This window comes from Harpegnathos saltator, unplaced genomic scaffold (assembly GCF_003227715.2).
Source record: "Harpegnathos saltator strain DR-91 unplaced genomic scaffold, Hsal_v8.6 scaffold161, whole genome shotgun sequence".
In the NCBI taxonomy this organism is placed as follows: Eukaryota; Metazoa; Arthropoda; class Insecta; order Hymenoptera; family Formicidae; genus Harpegnathos; species Harpegnathos saltator.
Genome location: NW_020229941.1, coordinates 163051 through 179154, shown reverse-complemented (window position 1 = coordinate 179154; position 16104 = coordinate 163051). Strand labels below are relative to the sequence as shown.

Sequence of the window (16104 nt, the reverse complement as noted above, 5' to 3'; positions counted from 1 at the left end):
ATGTCTCCGCTTTACTGGGTGCGACGAGCAACGTGGATACGAGGAAAATCCGAGCTGGTGGCGAGCGCGTGTGCGAGCGAGCGAACCGGCGAGCGAGAGAGAGCGTGCGAGCGTGGTTGAGGGCGTGCGAGCGAGGGCGGGTAGGCGTGCACCCGCGGTGGTGTTGGGATCGGCTGCCGCGGCCGCCCATGGGGGGGCTCCTGGAGATGAGGCTTCTCCCCTTTCCTTGGGAGGTCGGCGTGGCAGGAGTGATTGTACTCGGCAGGCGATGTGCTCTTGTGAGGCTGCGAGCCCTGGCTTGATTCCGTTTCCCGCTGTGGCGGGTCGACGTACTGCCTTCGATGGTGCGGGGGACATGCGGATGCTTGGCGTCCGGGCGGGTGACCGAGGTTCTGATATGCCCGTGGCCAGGAAGGGTGTTCCCCAAATTATTGATAACATTCAGTTGGTGCCTCCGTCGGGATGGCCCCTCTCGGCTATGGTGGCGTCACCTCTGGGGTCTCCGGGGCCTCTGCCTCGGACGCTGCGTCGGCGAGTGGCGCGGCGTAGCGGACGACCATGAGCCGTAGCGCGAAGCGACGTGCGCGGCGCAAGCGGAAGGCGCTCTCTGATAGAGCTTGCGTGGGTGTTTCGCTGGGCCCTGAGGGACCTGCGACCCAGCGAGAGGGGGTCCTCTGCAGAAGGGCACCCCTGCGAGGTTGAGGATTGGTGTCGGCAGGGGATCACGGCGTGTGAGTGCTTCCAGGGGGGACCTGGGACTAGGCCTAGACTGAGGCCCCCACGCACGGCCGCTGTAGGTCTTAAGGGGAAGTGGGAGGCCTTCTCCTACGCGGAGGCTCTTTTAAAAGCCAGAGAGGAGGTTTCCCTGAAGGATTTGAGGGTTGAGGCTCTGAGGATCCGGCGTGCGGCGAACGGTGGCCGTATTCTGGAGATTCCGGGTCCGGACGGCTCCGCTAGGGCTGATTTCTTTGCGGCCAAGCTGCGGGAAGTTCTGGGGGATAGCGCGCTGGTCACACACCCCATCGCCAGGGGCGAGCTCCGTCTGATCGGCTTGGACGACTCGGTGACCGCTGGTGAGGTAACTGAAGTCGTGGCGGATGGGGGCGGTTGTGAGGTGTCAGACGTCCGGATGGGCCCCATTAGACTAATGTCCACTGGTATGGGGTCGGTCTGCAGTGTCCCCTGGTTGCCGCGCTGAAGCTGGCGGGTCTGGGATGTGTCAGGGTGGGATGGGTCTCTGCTCGAGTGGTACTGCTTAAGGCGAGACCCATTCAGTGCTTCAAATGTCGGGGCTATGGCCACGTGCGAGACGCGTGTCCAGCCAGCCAGGAGAGGGATGACGCGTGTTTCAACTGCGGGCGACCGGGGCATGTTGCACGTAAGTGTGGACTACCGTCCTGGTGCGTGGTGTGCGCGGAGGGCGGCTGTGACGGCAACCACCGTCTCGGCTCCTCCGGGTGCGCCGCGCGTGCGGACGGGGGGGGAGGGCGGCGTCGGCTCGGGGGGCCGCTCGGCCTGGCCAGCCATAACCGTGTGGTTCCTGCAGGGGAATGTTAATCATTCCCTGCCGGAGCAGGATCTGCTGGTCCAAGAGGCGGCCCTGCTCGGCGCCGCCCTTTGCTTCGTCTCCGAGCCGCGGGTCGTTCCCGCCTCCCAGCATTGGCTGGGCAGCGGGAGTGGCCGTGCTGCGCTCTTCTGGAGGCCGGGGGCGTTGCCTGGCGGGTGCCGTCTGGTCGACCGGGGCCGGGATTTCGTTGTTGCGGATTGCGGTGATTTCTGCGCCGCCTGCGCGTACCTTCCGCCACGGGGGAGGAATCGCGGCTTTCCTCGGTCGGCTGGACGGGCTACGTGATGCGTTGTCCGGCCTTCGGGGGCGTATGGTTCTCCTGTGCAGGGATTTCAACGCCAGGTCCTGGCTTTGGGATCCCCGCCGGGAGAACCGTCGAGGGGAGGTCCTCTCGGAGTGGGCCGCCGAGATGGACCTCCACCTCCTCAATGTGGGTGGGGTTAGTACCTGTGTGCGGCCGCAGGGTGTGTCCGTGGTCGATCTGTCCTGGGCCTCTCCCGGATTTGCGGGGAGAGTCACGGGGTGGTCGGTGTTGGAGGGAGTCGAGACTCTCCGGCCACCTCTATATTAAGTTTGCCATTTTGCCGTTGGGGGAGTCCGGGGGGGTGGAGGGGGTCACAGCGGGATTTACCCCCGCTAGGACTTCTCAAAGCTCCGCCCGGACGATCTGACCGCTTCTTTGGAGGAGCGGTATGCCTTTGGAGAGGCCCAGGCGACCACTGCTGAGGGCCTGGCGGGCTGGGTGTTGCAGACCATGGCTCGTACCTGCGACGACTCGGCCCCCAGGTCCCGGCTTTGTAGGGGTGGTGGTGGTAGGCGTGTCTCCTCCGTTTATTGGTGGACGGAGGAGATCGCTGGGCTGCGTCGGGCCTGCTTGCGGGGTCGGCGCGGCTTTACTAGGTGTAGAACGTCGGGGTACTCGTGTGTATTGTGAGTGTTGTGTCGTCTTTCGCCTAGCCAAGCGGGGTTTACCCCCGCTGGGACTTCTCAAAGCTCCGCCCGGACGATCTAACCGCTTCTTTGGAGGAGCGGTATGCCTTTGGCAGGGTCTGCCAAAGGCTGTATGCCTCAGCAGTGGTTGCCGGGAGAGGCCCAGGTGACCACTGCTGAGGGCCTGGCGAGCTGGGTGTTGCAGACCATGGCTCGTACCTGCGACTACTCGGCCCCCAGGTCCTGACTTTGTAGGGGTGGTGATGGTAGGCGTGTCTCCTCCGTCTATTGGTGGACGGAGGAGATCGCTGGGCTGCGTCGGGCCTGCTTGTCGGGCTCGGTGCGGCTTTACTAGGTGTAGAACGTCGGGGTACTCGTGTGTATTGTGAGTGTTGTGTCGTCTTTCGCCTAGCCAAGCGGGACCTTCAGAAGGCTATCATAGCCGCGAAGGTCCGCGCTTGGGAGGACCTGGTTCGGTCGGTTGAGAAGGATCCGTGCGGGCTGCAGTATAAGCACGACCGTATAAGCTCGTGTTAAAACGGCTTAGACGGTCGTCGCCAGCCCTCACGGAGACCCTCGGAGAGGAGGAAGAGGTACTGGAGTTCCCAGTACCTCTCCCTCGTCCTCTCCCCCAAAACGGCCAGGGCCTTCCCCAAACGGCCCTGGCCGTTTTGGGGAAGATCAGGGCCGGTAATCCGGCCCCTGGCCCGGATGGTGTCCCTGCCGGAATCTGGCGGAAGGCGTCCATGGCGTTTATAAAAATAATAATGAGACTTTTCAACAAGTGCCTAATGGAGGGTATTTTTCCTCCGAGTGGAGGCATGCGAGGCTCGTCCTAATCCCCAAAGGTGGCGCGGAACCGGCCGGGCCGCTTCGAGCCCGCCCCATCTGCCTCCTCAACGAGATCGGTAAGATCTTCGAGAGAGTGCTGGTGGGGCAGGTGAAGTGCTGGATGGCGGATCATCCGTCGGCCTCCCTGTCTGATTCCCAGTATGGATTTCGGGCGGGTAGGTCGATGGTGGACGCCCTCCTTCGGGTCCGCGATTTTGTGTCGCATGCAGTGTCGGACGGGGGTGCAGCCGTGGCGGTCGGGTTGGACGTGGTGAACGCGTTCAACTCGGTGCCGCGGTCGCACATTTTGCATGCTCTGTGGGAGAAAGGTTTCCCCCTCTACCTCCGGCGCGTGGTGGGGTCCTACTTATCCGACAGGACGGTGGAATTCCCTGTCCGCGGCGGTGGTGTGAGGTCTCGGGATGTAGTGGCGGGTGTCCCCCAAAGGTCTGTCCTGGGCCCCCTCCTCTGGAATGTGGTATATGACCGCGTGCTCAACGCTCGTCTCGAACCTGGATGCGAGGTCATTTGCTATGCGGACGAAACCTTAATCTTGGCTGCGGGCCCCTCCATGGAAAGGGCTTCGGTCCGTGCCACCTTTCAGGTGACATTCACGGTGGAGTGTATCGCTGGCCTTGGGCTCAATGTGTCGGCGGGTAAGACGGTAGCAGCCATGTTCCACGGGAAGAGGGCCCGTGGGCGGGCTCCTCCGGTGGAGGTGTATGTTCGTGTGGGGGCGATTACGTTGCGGTTGGTGATCGTATGAAGTATCTCGGAGTGATCCTGGATAGTCGCATGACTTTCAGGCCTCACTTCGAGTATGCGCGGACGAAGGTCGCGACGGTCGCGAAGGCCCTGGGCAGGCTGATGCCCAATTTGCGGTGCCCCGGGGAGGCCCGGCGTCGGTTGTACGCAACCGTAATGATGTCTGTGATTCTCTACGGGGCGCCCGTTTGGGTTGAGGCTTTTGCTGCAACTCAACGAGCCCAGGTGGACCTGAGGCGCATTCAACGCCAAATCGCGCTGAGGGTGGTGTCCGGGTACAGTACAGTGTCGTACGTGGCTGCGACCTTCTTGGCTCGGATGCCGCCCGTTGACATCCTGGCGGCGTCTCGTCGCCGGATGTACGAGAGGGCTCGCGACCTTCGTCCGTACGGGTTGTGGACGTCCGAGGCGGTTGCGGAGGCCCGGGCTGCGGAGGAGCTGCTGGTCCGCCGGCAGTGGCTTCTGCAGCTCCGGCCCCCGGGATTGCCTAGTGTTCGTGTTCGTGACGCGATCCTGCAGGAGTTTAATCTCTGGCTGGATCGTCCGCATCGTGGCGGCCTGACCTTTCATGTTACGCAGTTGCTGACGGGCCACGGGGTGTTCGCGGAATTTCTGAATAAAATAGGGAAGTATCCATCTCCGCAGTGTCACCACTGCGGAGACGCGCGCGATGATGCGCAGCACACCCTGCAGCACTGCGTGGCATGGCGGGTGCAGCGCGAGGAGTTGGTGAGAGGGGTGGGCGGGGATTTGTCCCTGCCGGCGGTCGTGCGGGGGAGCCTCCGCTCTCGTCGGGCCTGGTCGGCCGTGGCGAGATTCGCCGCGGTCGTGCTGGGATCGAAGGAGAATGCGGAGAGGGCTCGCGAGAGGGCCGCCGACCGCTGAGTCGCGGGCTCTTCCCCCTCTTCCTCCTCCCAATCGGGGGATCGGAGTTGGTCCGCTCCCTCCCCCGGCTACGCGCCTTTGTCTTCGTCTTCCTCGTCGTCGTCGTTGTCCGGGGTGTCGGGTTCGTCGTCGTCGTCGTCGTCGTTGTCGTCGTCGTCGTCTGTTGATCGTCGTCGTCGTCGTCATCATCGTCGTCGTTTGTCCGTTTCGTCATCTTCGTTGTCTTCGTCGCCGTCGTGGTCCTCGTCATCGTCGCTGTCCTCGAGGGGGGGGGAGTTTCTTCGAGTCCGCATGATGAACAACATCATCCGTTTGACCCGGGGGGCGGGGGTAGGTAGGGAGAGATGCGGCTCTCCCACCTGAGTTTGACGTTGTGGCGCGCATGTGTGGCGGGGAGTCCGGATGGCTAAATGCCGTCTTGCATGGTGTTTCCCGGGCTCTCCGCACTCAGCACGTTGTGGGCCGGGGAGGGGGGGTTTAGTGAGTACAAGCCCCACACTACCCTGGGATCACCTCCTGCATGGGCCCCAGGGTGTGCGTCAGGCATTTCCCCTCCTTAACAAAAAAAAAAGGCAAAGCATCTTGTAACTCGGCTTGAGATTACAAGAGATGTTCAAAATGTTCCCCATTGACCGTTTGATAGTGTGTTTGACAGGTCAAGGTTGAAAATGTCATATCCGAACATAAAATTTTTCAATCTTGACACTTTTAGGTCAAAAGTATGGATTTTCAGTCCTAAAAAAGTCCGGTTTGACCTTGATAATAATCTTAACTCATGATCTTGAGAATAAGAGCAAGGTCACAGCTGAATGTCCCTCGTTGACCTCTACATTTTTATTCTTATGCGTAACATTGCTCCCTATCAGGTGCATTTTCGAAGATATTCGCGTTTTCAGCCTAAAACAAGCTTAGACCTTTATGTGACCTTCAGAGATCAAATTTGGCAGTGTTCAAGGTCATCCGAACGTAAAATTTTCCGCTCTTTTCATTTCTGGGATCAAAAGTATGGAGTCCCATTTTAAAAAATTAACCTGACCTTGAAATGACCTTCAAGATCATTGTCAAGGTCAAATCCAAGGTCACCGTCAGATAGCCAGGAGAAAATCATAAAAATCCAGTACTTCGCATTTTTTCTAGGACTCATATTTTTCGAGTTATTCTGCTCTTCCGGGACTTTTATAACACCCTGCATATACGTTCTTCTTATTTATTAAATATAAATATATATAGACTTTACCGAAAATGTTTTTTAAACTCATCATCTGTGAGCGAATGAATCACATCCATATAATTTTTGCAGCGCGGTATTAAACACAGTGGTTGCATATTTCTTCTGTAGGCTAAATAATATTATAAGCATCTTCCTCATTTGTTGAATCGTTTAATGAGTCGGATGAATCAAATAACTCAATTACTTTAATTGAAACTGCAGGAATCTCAATGCTATTTTTGTTTATGTTATATATTTAACCGTGGATGCATTCCGGTATTCGTCAAGACTGGCAGTACTGCAATTGTCGTTCCGTTATAAGGTGGAGAAAGCAACATAAGTAATTACGGAACGCACCGCAAGCGCTACTTTATGATGTCACGTTCTCAGCACTAGTAGTGAATATCGGAACGCAGCCTATTTCAGTGCTATCAGCACGAGAGCGTCCAAAGCGAATGTGTGAAATAATGGGTGCATTCCGATATTCACTGCCAGTGCTGTGAACGTGACGTCATAAAGCAGTGCTGGCGATGTGTTCTGTAATAGCTTATATCGCTTTTCCTTCCCTATAACGGAACGACAATTGCAGTATTGTCAGTACTGGAGTGAATTTTGAAATATACCTCGATCATTAGATATATAACCTAAAATGTCAATAATGTCAATGTGTTCAATAAAAGCGATTAAACTGCTTGATTCATCCGAGTCGGATTTCATAGACGAAGAAGATGAATCTATATTATTGAATAAAAATCATGGGACACCTCAGCGTTCAATTCCGCGTTTCAGAAATTATATGGGCGTGGTTCATTCTTTTACAAATGATGAATTTAAAACACATTTTCGGTAAAGTTTATATAAATTGTATATTTAATATATATATAGGAGTTATATATATATATATATATATATATATATGAGGACAGTCTGGAAAGTTCTCGCTTAATAATGAAAGAAATTTTTTTTGTCGCAAAATATATTTTATTTTTCAATATAATCTCCTGAAACTTCAATACATTTATTCCAACATTTTTCCAATAATTTAATACCATCATTAAAGTGTAAATCCGAAAGGTTCTTTTCGCTCTGGTCTATAGTGATGGATCCAAGTTTCAACAATTATGAAACGACGCTTGAAATCCATTTTATTTTGCTTAAAACGATCCAAACACGCTTGAGAAATACGCATTCGAATGCATTTTTGGTCAATTGTTAGCAAATGCGGCACCCATCTTGCATAAAGCTTTTTCAACTGGTGATGCTACTTGAATGACGACAGATCGAATAAAATTTTACATGGGTTTATACCCAGTGAAAACAAACTAGTCAAAATGATGTAAAATTGCCATCAAATTGATGAGGGATATGATGTCAAAAAGAGTAATCAAAATGACAGTAGAAATGACTGCAAAACGTCCCATAGGTTGATGGTCATTTTGATTATCATTTTGATCTCATTTTGATGATTATTTGATGTCAAAGTAAAAATGGATACTAATGAACACCTAGTAACATTAACATACCAATGCTATAATTTCCCATTCAACATTACAAATATAACACGTGTTACGTAACAGTTATATAATTAAATGGGAAATTAGAACATTAGTTTTAAGTTGCCGTTATTCATGTTCACTGAGTATTTTTTGTAAGAATAAATGCAAGATTAAATTATATGGAATAAAAGTATAGATAAATTGGATGGATGCCAATTGACCACAGTTTTGATTGGACACAGCCAATAATATTACTCAAATTTAAACTTAACTCTATTTCATTAGGTAATTTGATTGGCTAAGACCAATTGCAACGTGAGCAAATGAGACGTTTCCGACAACTTAAATACAAAAATATATTACATATGATTTTTTATTTTGGTGTATTTTAGATTTGATACAATCCGTGAGAGCGTTAAGCGGAAAGTACACAAAGTAATATACAAACTATGTTATCATATAAAGACTTTAAATCAAAATAAACAATTATTACAAATAATATCAAATCATTATAAATCTTGTCATAAATGCGATCACAAATCTTATCATAAATGTAATGCGACATCTAAAATTTTGGAAAACATTTTATATATCCTTGTTAAATTTAAAAGAAAAAAAGTCTGAAAACTTGACTTTATAACGAAGTTATTAGGGTAAATATAAATTTAGTTAACAACTAAATTTAGTACATAGCAAGTAAACTAAAAACTTTAATAAAATATATATCTGTGTAATACGACATACGATTTCCACATTAGGAAAAAATCAGTCTTCTTACACAAATTTATGTGTTCCATTATAAAAGTAACGTATTGCACATGAAATAAATCAAGATTCTCACTAAGCCATTTAAATCTGTCAGAGATTGGGTGCGTTTCGTTTCTTGTATTAAACGCATAATGCGCATACACAGTCTGTCCCAGATCCAATGAGACTGGTCTAAAAAAATACAAAGTGTTTATTATTTTGATTTTTTATTCTTGTTTATTCAAAATAGTCTCCTCCTGAGTCAATACAGCGCTGGAAACGTTCAACAAATTTTTCGAAACATTTTTTATACTCATCGGCTGGAATGGCCTTTAGTATGGCGGTCGAAGTCTTTTGGATGACCGGGATGGTATCGAAACGATTTCCTTTCATCGCCAATTTCAGTTTGGGAAATAGCCAGAAGTCGCACGAAGCCAAATCAGGTGAATACGGTGGATGATCGATAACAATGATGCCTTTTTTGGCCAAGAATTCACGTACCATGATGGCTTTATGCGATGGTGCATTATCGTGCAACAAAAACCAACTGCCTGGCTCTCGCTATTCCGATCGAACTCGTCGAATTCTGGCCCACAATCGTTGTGGAACTCCCAGATAATATCTGGGCAGACACACAGCGGTCGCTTCGAAGAATTTCTTTGACTTTCTCGATGTTTTCTTCATTGCGAGTGGTTTTTGGCGGCGGTGCTCGGTCATCGTCTGCAAGGTCCTCACGACCGTCACGGAATCGGCCAAACCAAAACCCGGAAAACCTGTGCACGGGACATGCATTCATCCCCGTACACATTTTTTAGCATTTCGTACGTTTCTGCACCACTTTTATCCAATTTAAAAGTTTTCGACCGACGTACACAAAGTGACTTTACATAAAATGTCAAACCACAGTGAAATATCAATCAAATTCGCTCAAATTTTGAGGTTGAGTAGATGAAGGGTAGAACATTCACCTACCATCATTCATAGATATCGCTGCGCTAAGAACTTTGATGGAACCAGTTTCATCGTATCTGGGACAGACTGTGTATTTCCTATAATATACGTAACATGAACTATGGATAAATGTATGTATCATGCGTTTCATGCGAGCAACGGAACGCATCCTAAAAGAATACAAACAAAAAATTAACATCAATAATAATTCTGTAATCATAATATCAGTAACGAAAAACTATAATATATGTGAGTGGATTGTGTTAAGCATCAGAGTCATGAGACTCATTAACTCTTCTACCATTCGCAGTTTGGAGCCAACGCTTGATTTTGGCTTCAGCGTCAGTAAGAAAGCTATGAGGAAATCGTAATTTAACTGCATCTGCATAATAATTATACAAAAATAATTATAATATAATAATATTATTAATAAAACAAACGCAATAATATGTATATTTCAATAATATGTATATTTCATGTATCATATGGGTACTAATAAAAAAATTAACTTCATGCCAGTAATATAAGAACAACGGGATTTATGTGATAAATAAAAAATTGACAACTTACTAAATACAATTTCACATTGTTTTGTCTCTGAGAACTTTATTTGCCTTCTGACCCACTCCAACTTATCAGTTTGGCAAGACTATTTGAGATCAACTTCGACAAAATGTTTCCTGTGATACTGCGCTCTGAAGGAACAGATAATGTATGTATAAATGTGCTTAAAGCACTGGCACATTTAGAATGAACAAAATCTCGCTATTACAGCACAAAAAATGATATAGAATGATTATCATAACTATATATTCTTTAAACTTTTAATATATATTATACATGTTATAATTAATATTACATGGGACTTACCACAGCTTCAAAATTAATACGATTATCTGTCAAAAATATTTCCATCTTTTGAAAGTCTTTTGTCTTCTTTTGTCCATCTTTTGTCTTTAGAGGAATATTTCGAATATTAGAAGATATCATAGACTTGGTATGATCTGGGTTGTCAGACCGCATAATGATTGCCTGATTAATCAACACTGAATCCAACTTTTTGCTTAGCTCCAGAAGTACTGTGCTATTCAGCATAATTTCATTATGACATTGTTTGCATCTAAAATTACCTGACCTGACATAAAACAAAACATATTCATTGAGAACGTGAAAAGAACATCAAAACCATAACTACCTAAAATATCTGTAAGATATCTTTGATTGTTGAAATTGAAATACCTTTGAATTTGAAAGAGTAAGGCTCTAGTTGCGTTTTTGTCTGTTCCTCACTTTCTTTGTTAAGTGAAATTTCATTATGATTAGTCTCTGAATCCGGCGATAAATAAAAACATGCTTCAAATCTTGTGTCACTGTCGCCTTCGTGACAGACTTCCTAACCTAAATTGTCATCAACTTTAACAATTTATATCTCGCTCCACAAAGTAGAGCGACGATTTTTTCAAATAGAAAAGTTGTTTTTCTTGCAAAAACGCGATTAAATATTTTTTCGTCGATATCGGAGGTGAGGAGGGTATTCTGTATAATTACCTAATTCATAATAAATTAAATAGTAACAATGTCACTATTCACTTACCATGTGGAGAATATCAATTAACGTAATTTAACCTTAATAACTTACAATAGACTATCAAATAATAATATGTTGTACGGAAATAAATAATATATATATTCATATATACTTACTAAAGACAAGTCATACTTACTGGTCTTTTATCCATGTCGATAAGTACGGCAAACTTTCGAACAAACTTTTAATAACTTATTTTTCGTATAAGCTTTTTCCCTCTACACATATATTTACTAAGCTGCCGAGTTCAGTCGCGTTCCCATCATATTGATGCGAGCACATAGAGCGACAAAACAAAACAATGCCGGAGATTTCTCTTGAAATAATAAAAGAATAAGTCTCATCATTCTGTAGTCATTTTGATGTCAACATGATGTGGGTTACATTTTTGCCATATAACATTATAATTATCATCTAAACAACTATTTATATCTTTTTTTGAAATGAGAAATGAAATTTAATCGCGTACAACGTTAATCAACCTGATGTCAATTTTTCATCAAATTAAATTATTTTTTTGACACAATGACAACAAACAACGTTTTGATGTCATATTGATATCATTTTGACTAAGCTGTTTTCACTGGGTATCAGGGATTCCATTTTCCAATATAATTATAGTTTGACAGTTTCTAATGCTATGTATTGCCAATGCCAATATGTGTCAGATCGAGAACTTTTCAGACTGCCTACGTAACACATCGATCAATAAATCCCGGGACTAATCAACAAATGGCGCCTCTAATAACAAATCCATACCATTCTCAGTTAGTACCAACCTTTAGAAGTTACGTGTCAAATTTTCATGACATTCCGACATTGTGTCATTGAGTTACAATGGTTTTAGTGACGCTACACCGTGTCACAAGTCGATGGTAACGATGCCCAAATTGCATGAGTTGAACTTCGAATTGCTTCCGCACCCACCGTGTTCTCCAGATTTAGCCCCCAGCGATTATTAGCTGTTCGCAGACCTCAAAAAAACAGATGCTCCAGGGAAAGAGATTTGGCTCCAATGAAGAAGTGATTGCCGAAACAACGCCTATTTTGAAACCAAAGATCGTTCTACACGGCTGGCATAGAAAAGTTAGAAAAGCGTTGGAATGAATGTATCGCTCTTGAAAGAGACTATGTTGATGAATAAAGAAGAATTTTGGCAAACAAATGTTGTTTTAGTTAGTCCCGGGACTTATTGATCGATGTGTTATATACTCCTGTAGCATTCAAAGTCATTATGTCACAATGAAGTCACATTAACGTTATAATGACGTGTGAATGTCCGCATTATCACAGGCATGATATCACTGTGACATCACTGTTATTCGACTGGGAATTTTACCTCATAATAATGTCACTGTAACATCATGTCACAGTGACATTACTATGTGATAATTCACATGTCATTGTAACATTAATATGATTTCATTGTGACATAATGACCTTGAATGCTACGGGAGATTTTATTAATTTTGAAATTTATTTGATATATGTTTGTGCATTTATATGTATATATAAACAAATGTATATGTTCTAAATATAGTCTCTTTTATCTGTTACAGGTGTACTAAGGGAAACATTAGATAAGTTAAGAATTTGCACTATTCATTTTTTAGACGATAGTATTTATAATTATATTCAAAGACGAGTTTAAAAAATTAACGCTATTCCTTCATTATATTTACCGAGTGATAGTGAAGAACCTAGAATCATAATTAATACAAGTTTTATTCCAAATGTAGAATGTAATGTTCCAAAATGTAATATAACAGAAAATGATACTAATATAAATGAAAGTAATTTCATTGATAATAATTTAACTGAAAATAATTTAACTGATAGTAATTTAATTGATAATAATTTAAATAACATAGACGATAATAGTGCAAAATCTAACTTATTAGTCGATTTCTCAAGTACATCAATCAAAGTTTCAAACAACCTTCGATCGTCCCAAAATATAAGGAAAAAAATTAAAAACTTGAAAGTACTCTTGCGCAAGAAGAAGTCATTATTGAATCACGGAAAAGAAAGATTAAGGAATTACGCAATATAAATATGTGGGATGATCTGACAACCGATCCATCTGACATGCAGAAGACTTTCTTCGGAATAATAGGAAAAAATTTAAAGAGAAAACCAGAGGTTTGAGTTTGGATTTTTATATTATTTATTTATTTTTATAAATATATATGTATATATATGTACATATATATACATATATATGTATATATATATATATATATATATATATATACGAGGGTGATCCGATAAGTACTTAGCCTACAAAAGAAATACGAAAATTTTGGAAAAGTGGCGATTTATTTCTCAACATAGTCTCCTTTTAGCTCGATACACTTGACACAGCGATGCTCCAACTTCTTTAACCCGTCTGAAAAATACGTTTTCTCGAGGTCTGCAAAGTAGGCCTCCGTGGGGGCGATGACCTCATTCGACTCAAATTTCTGCCCGGCGAGTGACTTTTTCAAGTTTGGAAACAAAAAGAAGTCGCACGGGGCCAAATCTGGAGAATACGGTGGATGGGGCAGCAGTTTGTAGCCCAATTCGACTAATTTGACCGTGGCGAGGGCGGAGGTGTGAGCCGGTGCGTTGTCATGATGGAAGAGCACTTTTTTCTTCGCCAAATGGGGCCGTTTTTTTTGCAATTCGGCGTCGAATCGGCCCAATAATTCGGCATAGTACAGCCCTGTGACCGTTTTGCCCTTCTCCAGGTAGTCGATGTAGATCACACCTTGTGAATCCCAGAAAACGGTGGTCATCACCTTTCCGGCCGATAGGACAGTCTTCGCCTTCTTCGGAGCACGTTCGCCGGGTGAAGTCCACTGTTTCGACTGTTCCTTGGTCTCTGGTGTATACCAGTGAATCCATGTTTCGTCGACAGTCACGAAACGACGCAGAAACTCCTTCGGATTGCGCTTAAACAGCGTCAAACACTGCTCTGAAGTGGTCTCACGGTTGCGCTTGTTATCCGGAGTGAGCAAACGCGGCACCCATCGCGCCGACAGCTTTCTCATGCCCAAAATTTCATGCAGGATATGACCCACGCGGTCTTTTGAGATGCCTACTGTCTCAGCTATCTCGCGCACCTTCAATCGGCGGTCTGCCAATACCAGATCGTGGATTTTTGTCATGTTATCCTCCGTGGTCGGGGCCGTTTTCGGGGCACCTGGGTGTGGCTCATCAAAAACCGACGTGCGACCACGTTGAAACTCGTTAAACCAATTTTTGACGGTCGCCATCGAAGGAGAAGAGTCACCGTACACAGCATCCAAGCGCTTTTTGATTTCGCTGCGCGATTTCCCTTCCAAAAACAAGAATCGAACCGAAGAATCACCGACCGATATTGCTCTTTTTCCATTTTTCTAAAATCCGCGGACACGCCCACTTCCACACGCGGTCAAAACAAAACTACGAGTCCGATTCGGCTGAAATTTCGACAGTAGCCGTCTACGAGAATGTACTACACGATAGTAAATTTCTCTTGCGATAGTCAGCCAGCAGATAGGCGCCATCGGGCGGTGAGGCTAAGTACTTATCGGACCGCCCTCGTACATATACCCAGACAGCACATGATCTCCTGGGGACGTCCTATGGACGTCCTGAGGATGAAAAAACGTCCCCACGTTTTTAAGGACGTCTTTAAGACGTACTCTGGACATCTGTGCCGTTAGGGTATATACAGGGTGTTTGATAGCTGATCATGCAGACGAACAGCGAGCGAGTGCGAACGACGAGGAGCGAACGAGCTATAAGGAAAAAGCTATAAAGAAAAAGCTCGCTCGCTCCTCGTCGCGCGCGATCGCCTCTTGTTGTTTACGTTGCCCCTCGCCGCGCGCGCTCGCCTACCGTCACTCACTGACTCCGCCTGTATCAAATGTCTATGTGCTTACTGCGGTCGCCCTCCGCTCTCTACGCGCTCGTTGGCCCACATGTTTTAATTAATAACTCGATAACTATTGCCAATTTGACATTATGGTATATGACTTTTCTTCTCGGCTACACCCAATCTATCTCCAACTTTCGTCTGCATGATCAGCTATCAAACACCCTGTATACATATATATATATAAATAATATATTATAATATATATATATGTAAATAATGTAAATAATATAAAATAAATAATATAAAAATCCAAACTCAAACCTCTGGTTTTTAAATTATCTTAAATTTTTTCCTATTATTTCGAAGAAAGTCTTCTGTATGTCAGATGCATCGGTATATATATATTATAAGCATATATTTTTCAATATATATATGTATATTTTTTTGTATTAAATTTTGCTAAAAAAATGTATAATTTAAAGAATCTATAAAATCTTTTCATATTGAATGAGTGCTCGTTAAAGCTTTATTGAAAATTGGGCACAAACTTTTACATTTATCTAATATTTTCATGACAAATATTACATGATATTCTATGAAATTGTTTTACTTAATTAATTTATTTTAGTAAATAACAAATGAAACAATGACATTGAAAACAATTATTGGTTAAAATAAATTTATCTTTTAATAAATAATTTCTATAAACAGAAATCTAGATTTAGACATAAAATTTATTTAAAAATCAAAATAAATATATAACTACATAGTTTATACATTTCAGATATGTTTCGAAAAATACATTTAAAAATCATTAACATACATGTTGAAAAAGTAATATAAGTAATGTTAAAATATAAGTTAAAATATAAGTAAAATAAGTTATATATTAACAATAATATTTCTATATTAATTTATAAATGTTTGCTGTATAATTACACATAGCAAGAAATTAATAAGTAATTATTTAAATAGATATATATTAAGAAATAGAAGAATTATATGAGGAAGAAGAGACAATTATTAACAATAATTTTCTTGTAAGAAATTAATATATTTAAGATATATATTAATATATTTAAGAAGAAATTAATATATTTAAGTAATGAATATATTGAATATTATCTTAGATAGCACTTCTGATTTAATAAGAGAGTTTAGTAACAGAATTGTTCAAGAGTTTTACTACATGGGCTGAAAAGTCTTTGGCTTAACAATGAAAAAACGATTTTTTTAATGAAAAAAGTGTTTTATTCCTCGACATAATCTCCATTTAGAGTAATGCACTTA

At 44.2% G+C, this 16104-nt stretch overlaps 1 protein-coding gene and 1 pseudogene across 1 annotated transcript; one reads left to right on the top strand and one right to left on the bottom strand.

Annotated features, from left to right (window-relative positions):
- Positions 1-4252: 4252 nt before the first annotated feature.
- Positions 4253-4978, top strand: LOC112588141 (uncharacterized). Its single transcript, XM_025296929.1, has one exon. It carries the CDS (start codon positions 4253-4255, stop codon positions 4976-4978), a length of 726 nt encoding a protein of 241 aa, XP_025152714.1.
- Positions 4979-9426: 4448 nt separating this feature from the next.
- Positions 9427-11121, bottom strand: LOC112588140 (uncharacterized; annotated as a pseudogene).
- Positions 11122-16104: the final 4983 nt, after the last annotated feature.

Coding starts and splice junctions, on each gene's coding strand:
- LOC112588141 (XM_025296929.1), top strand. CDS start 4,253: ATGTCTGTGATTCTCTACGGGGCGCCCGTTTGGGTTGAGGCTTTTGCT.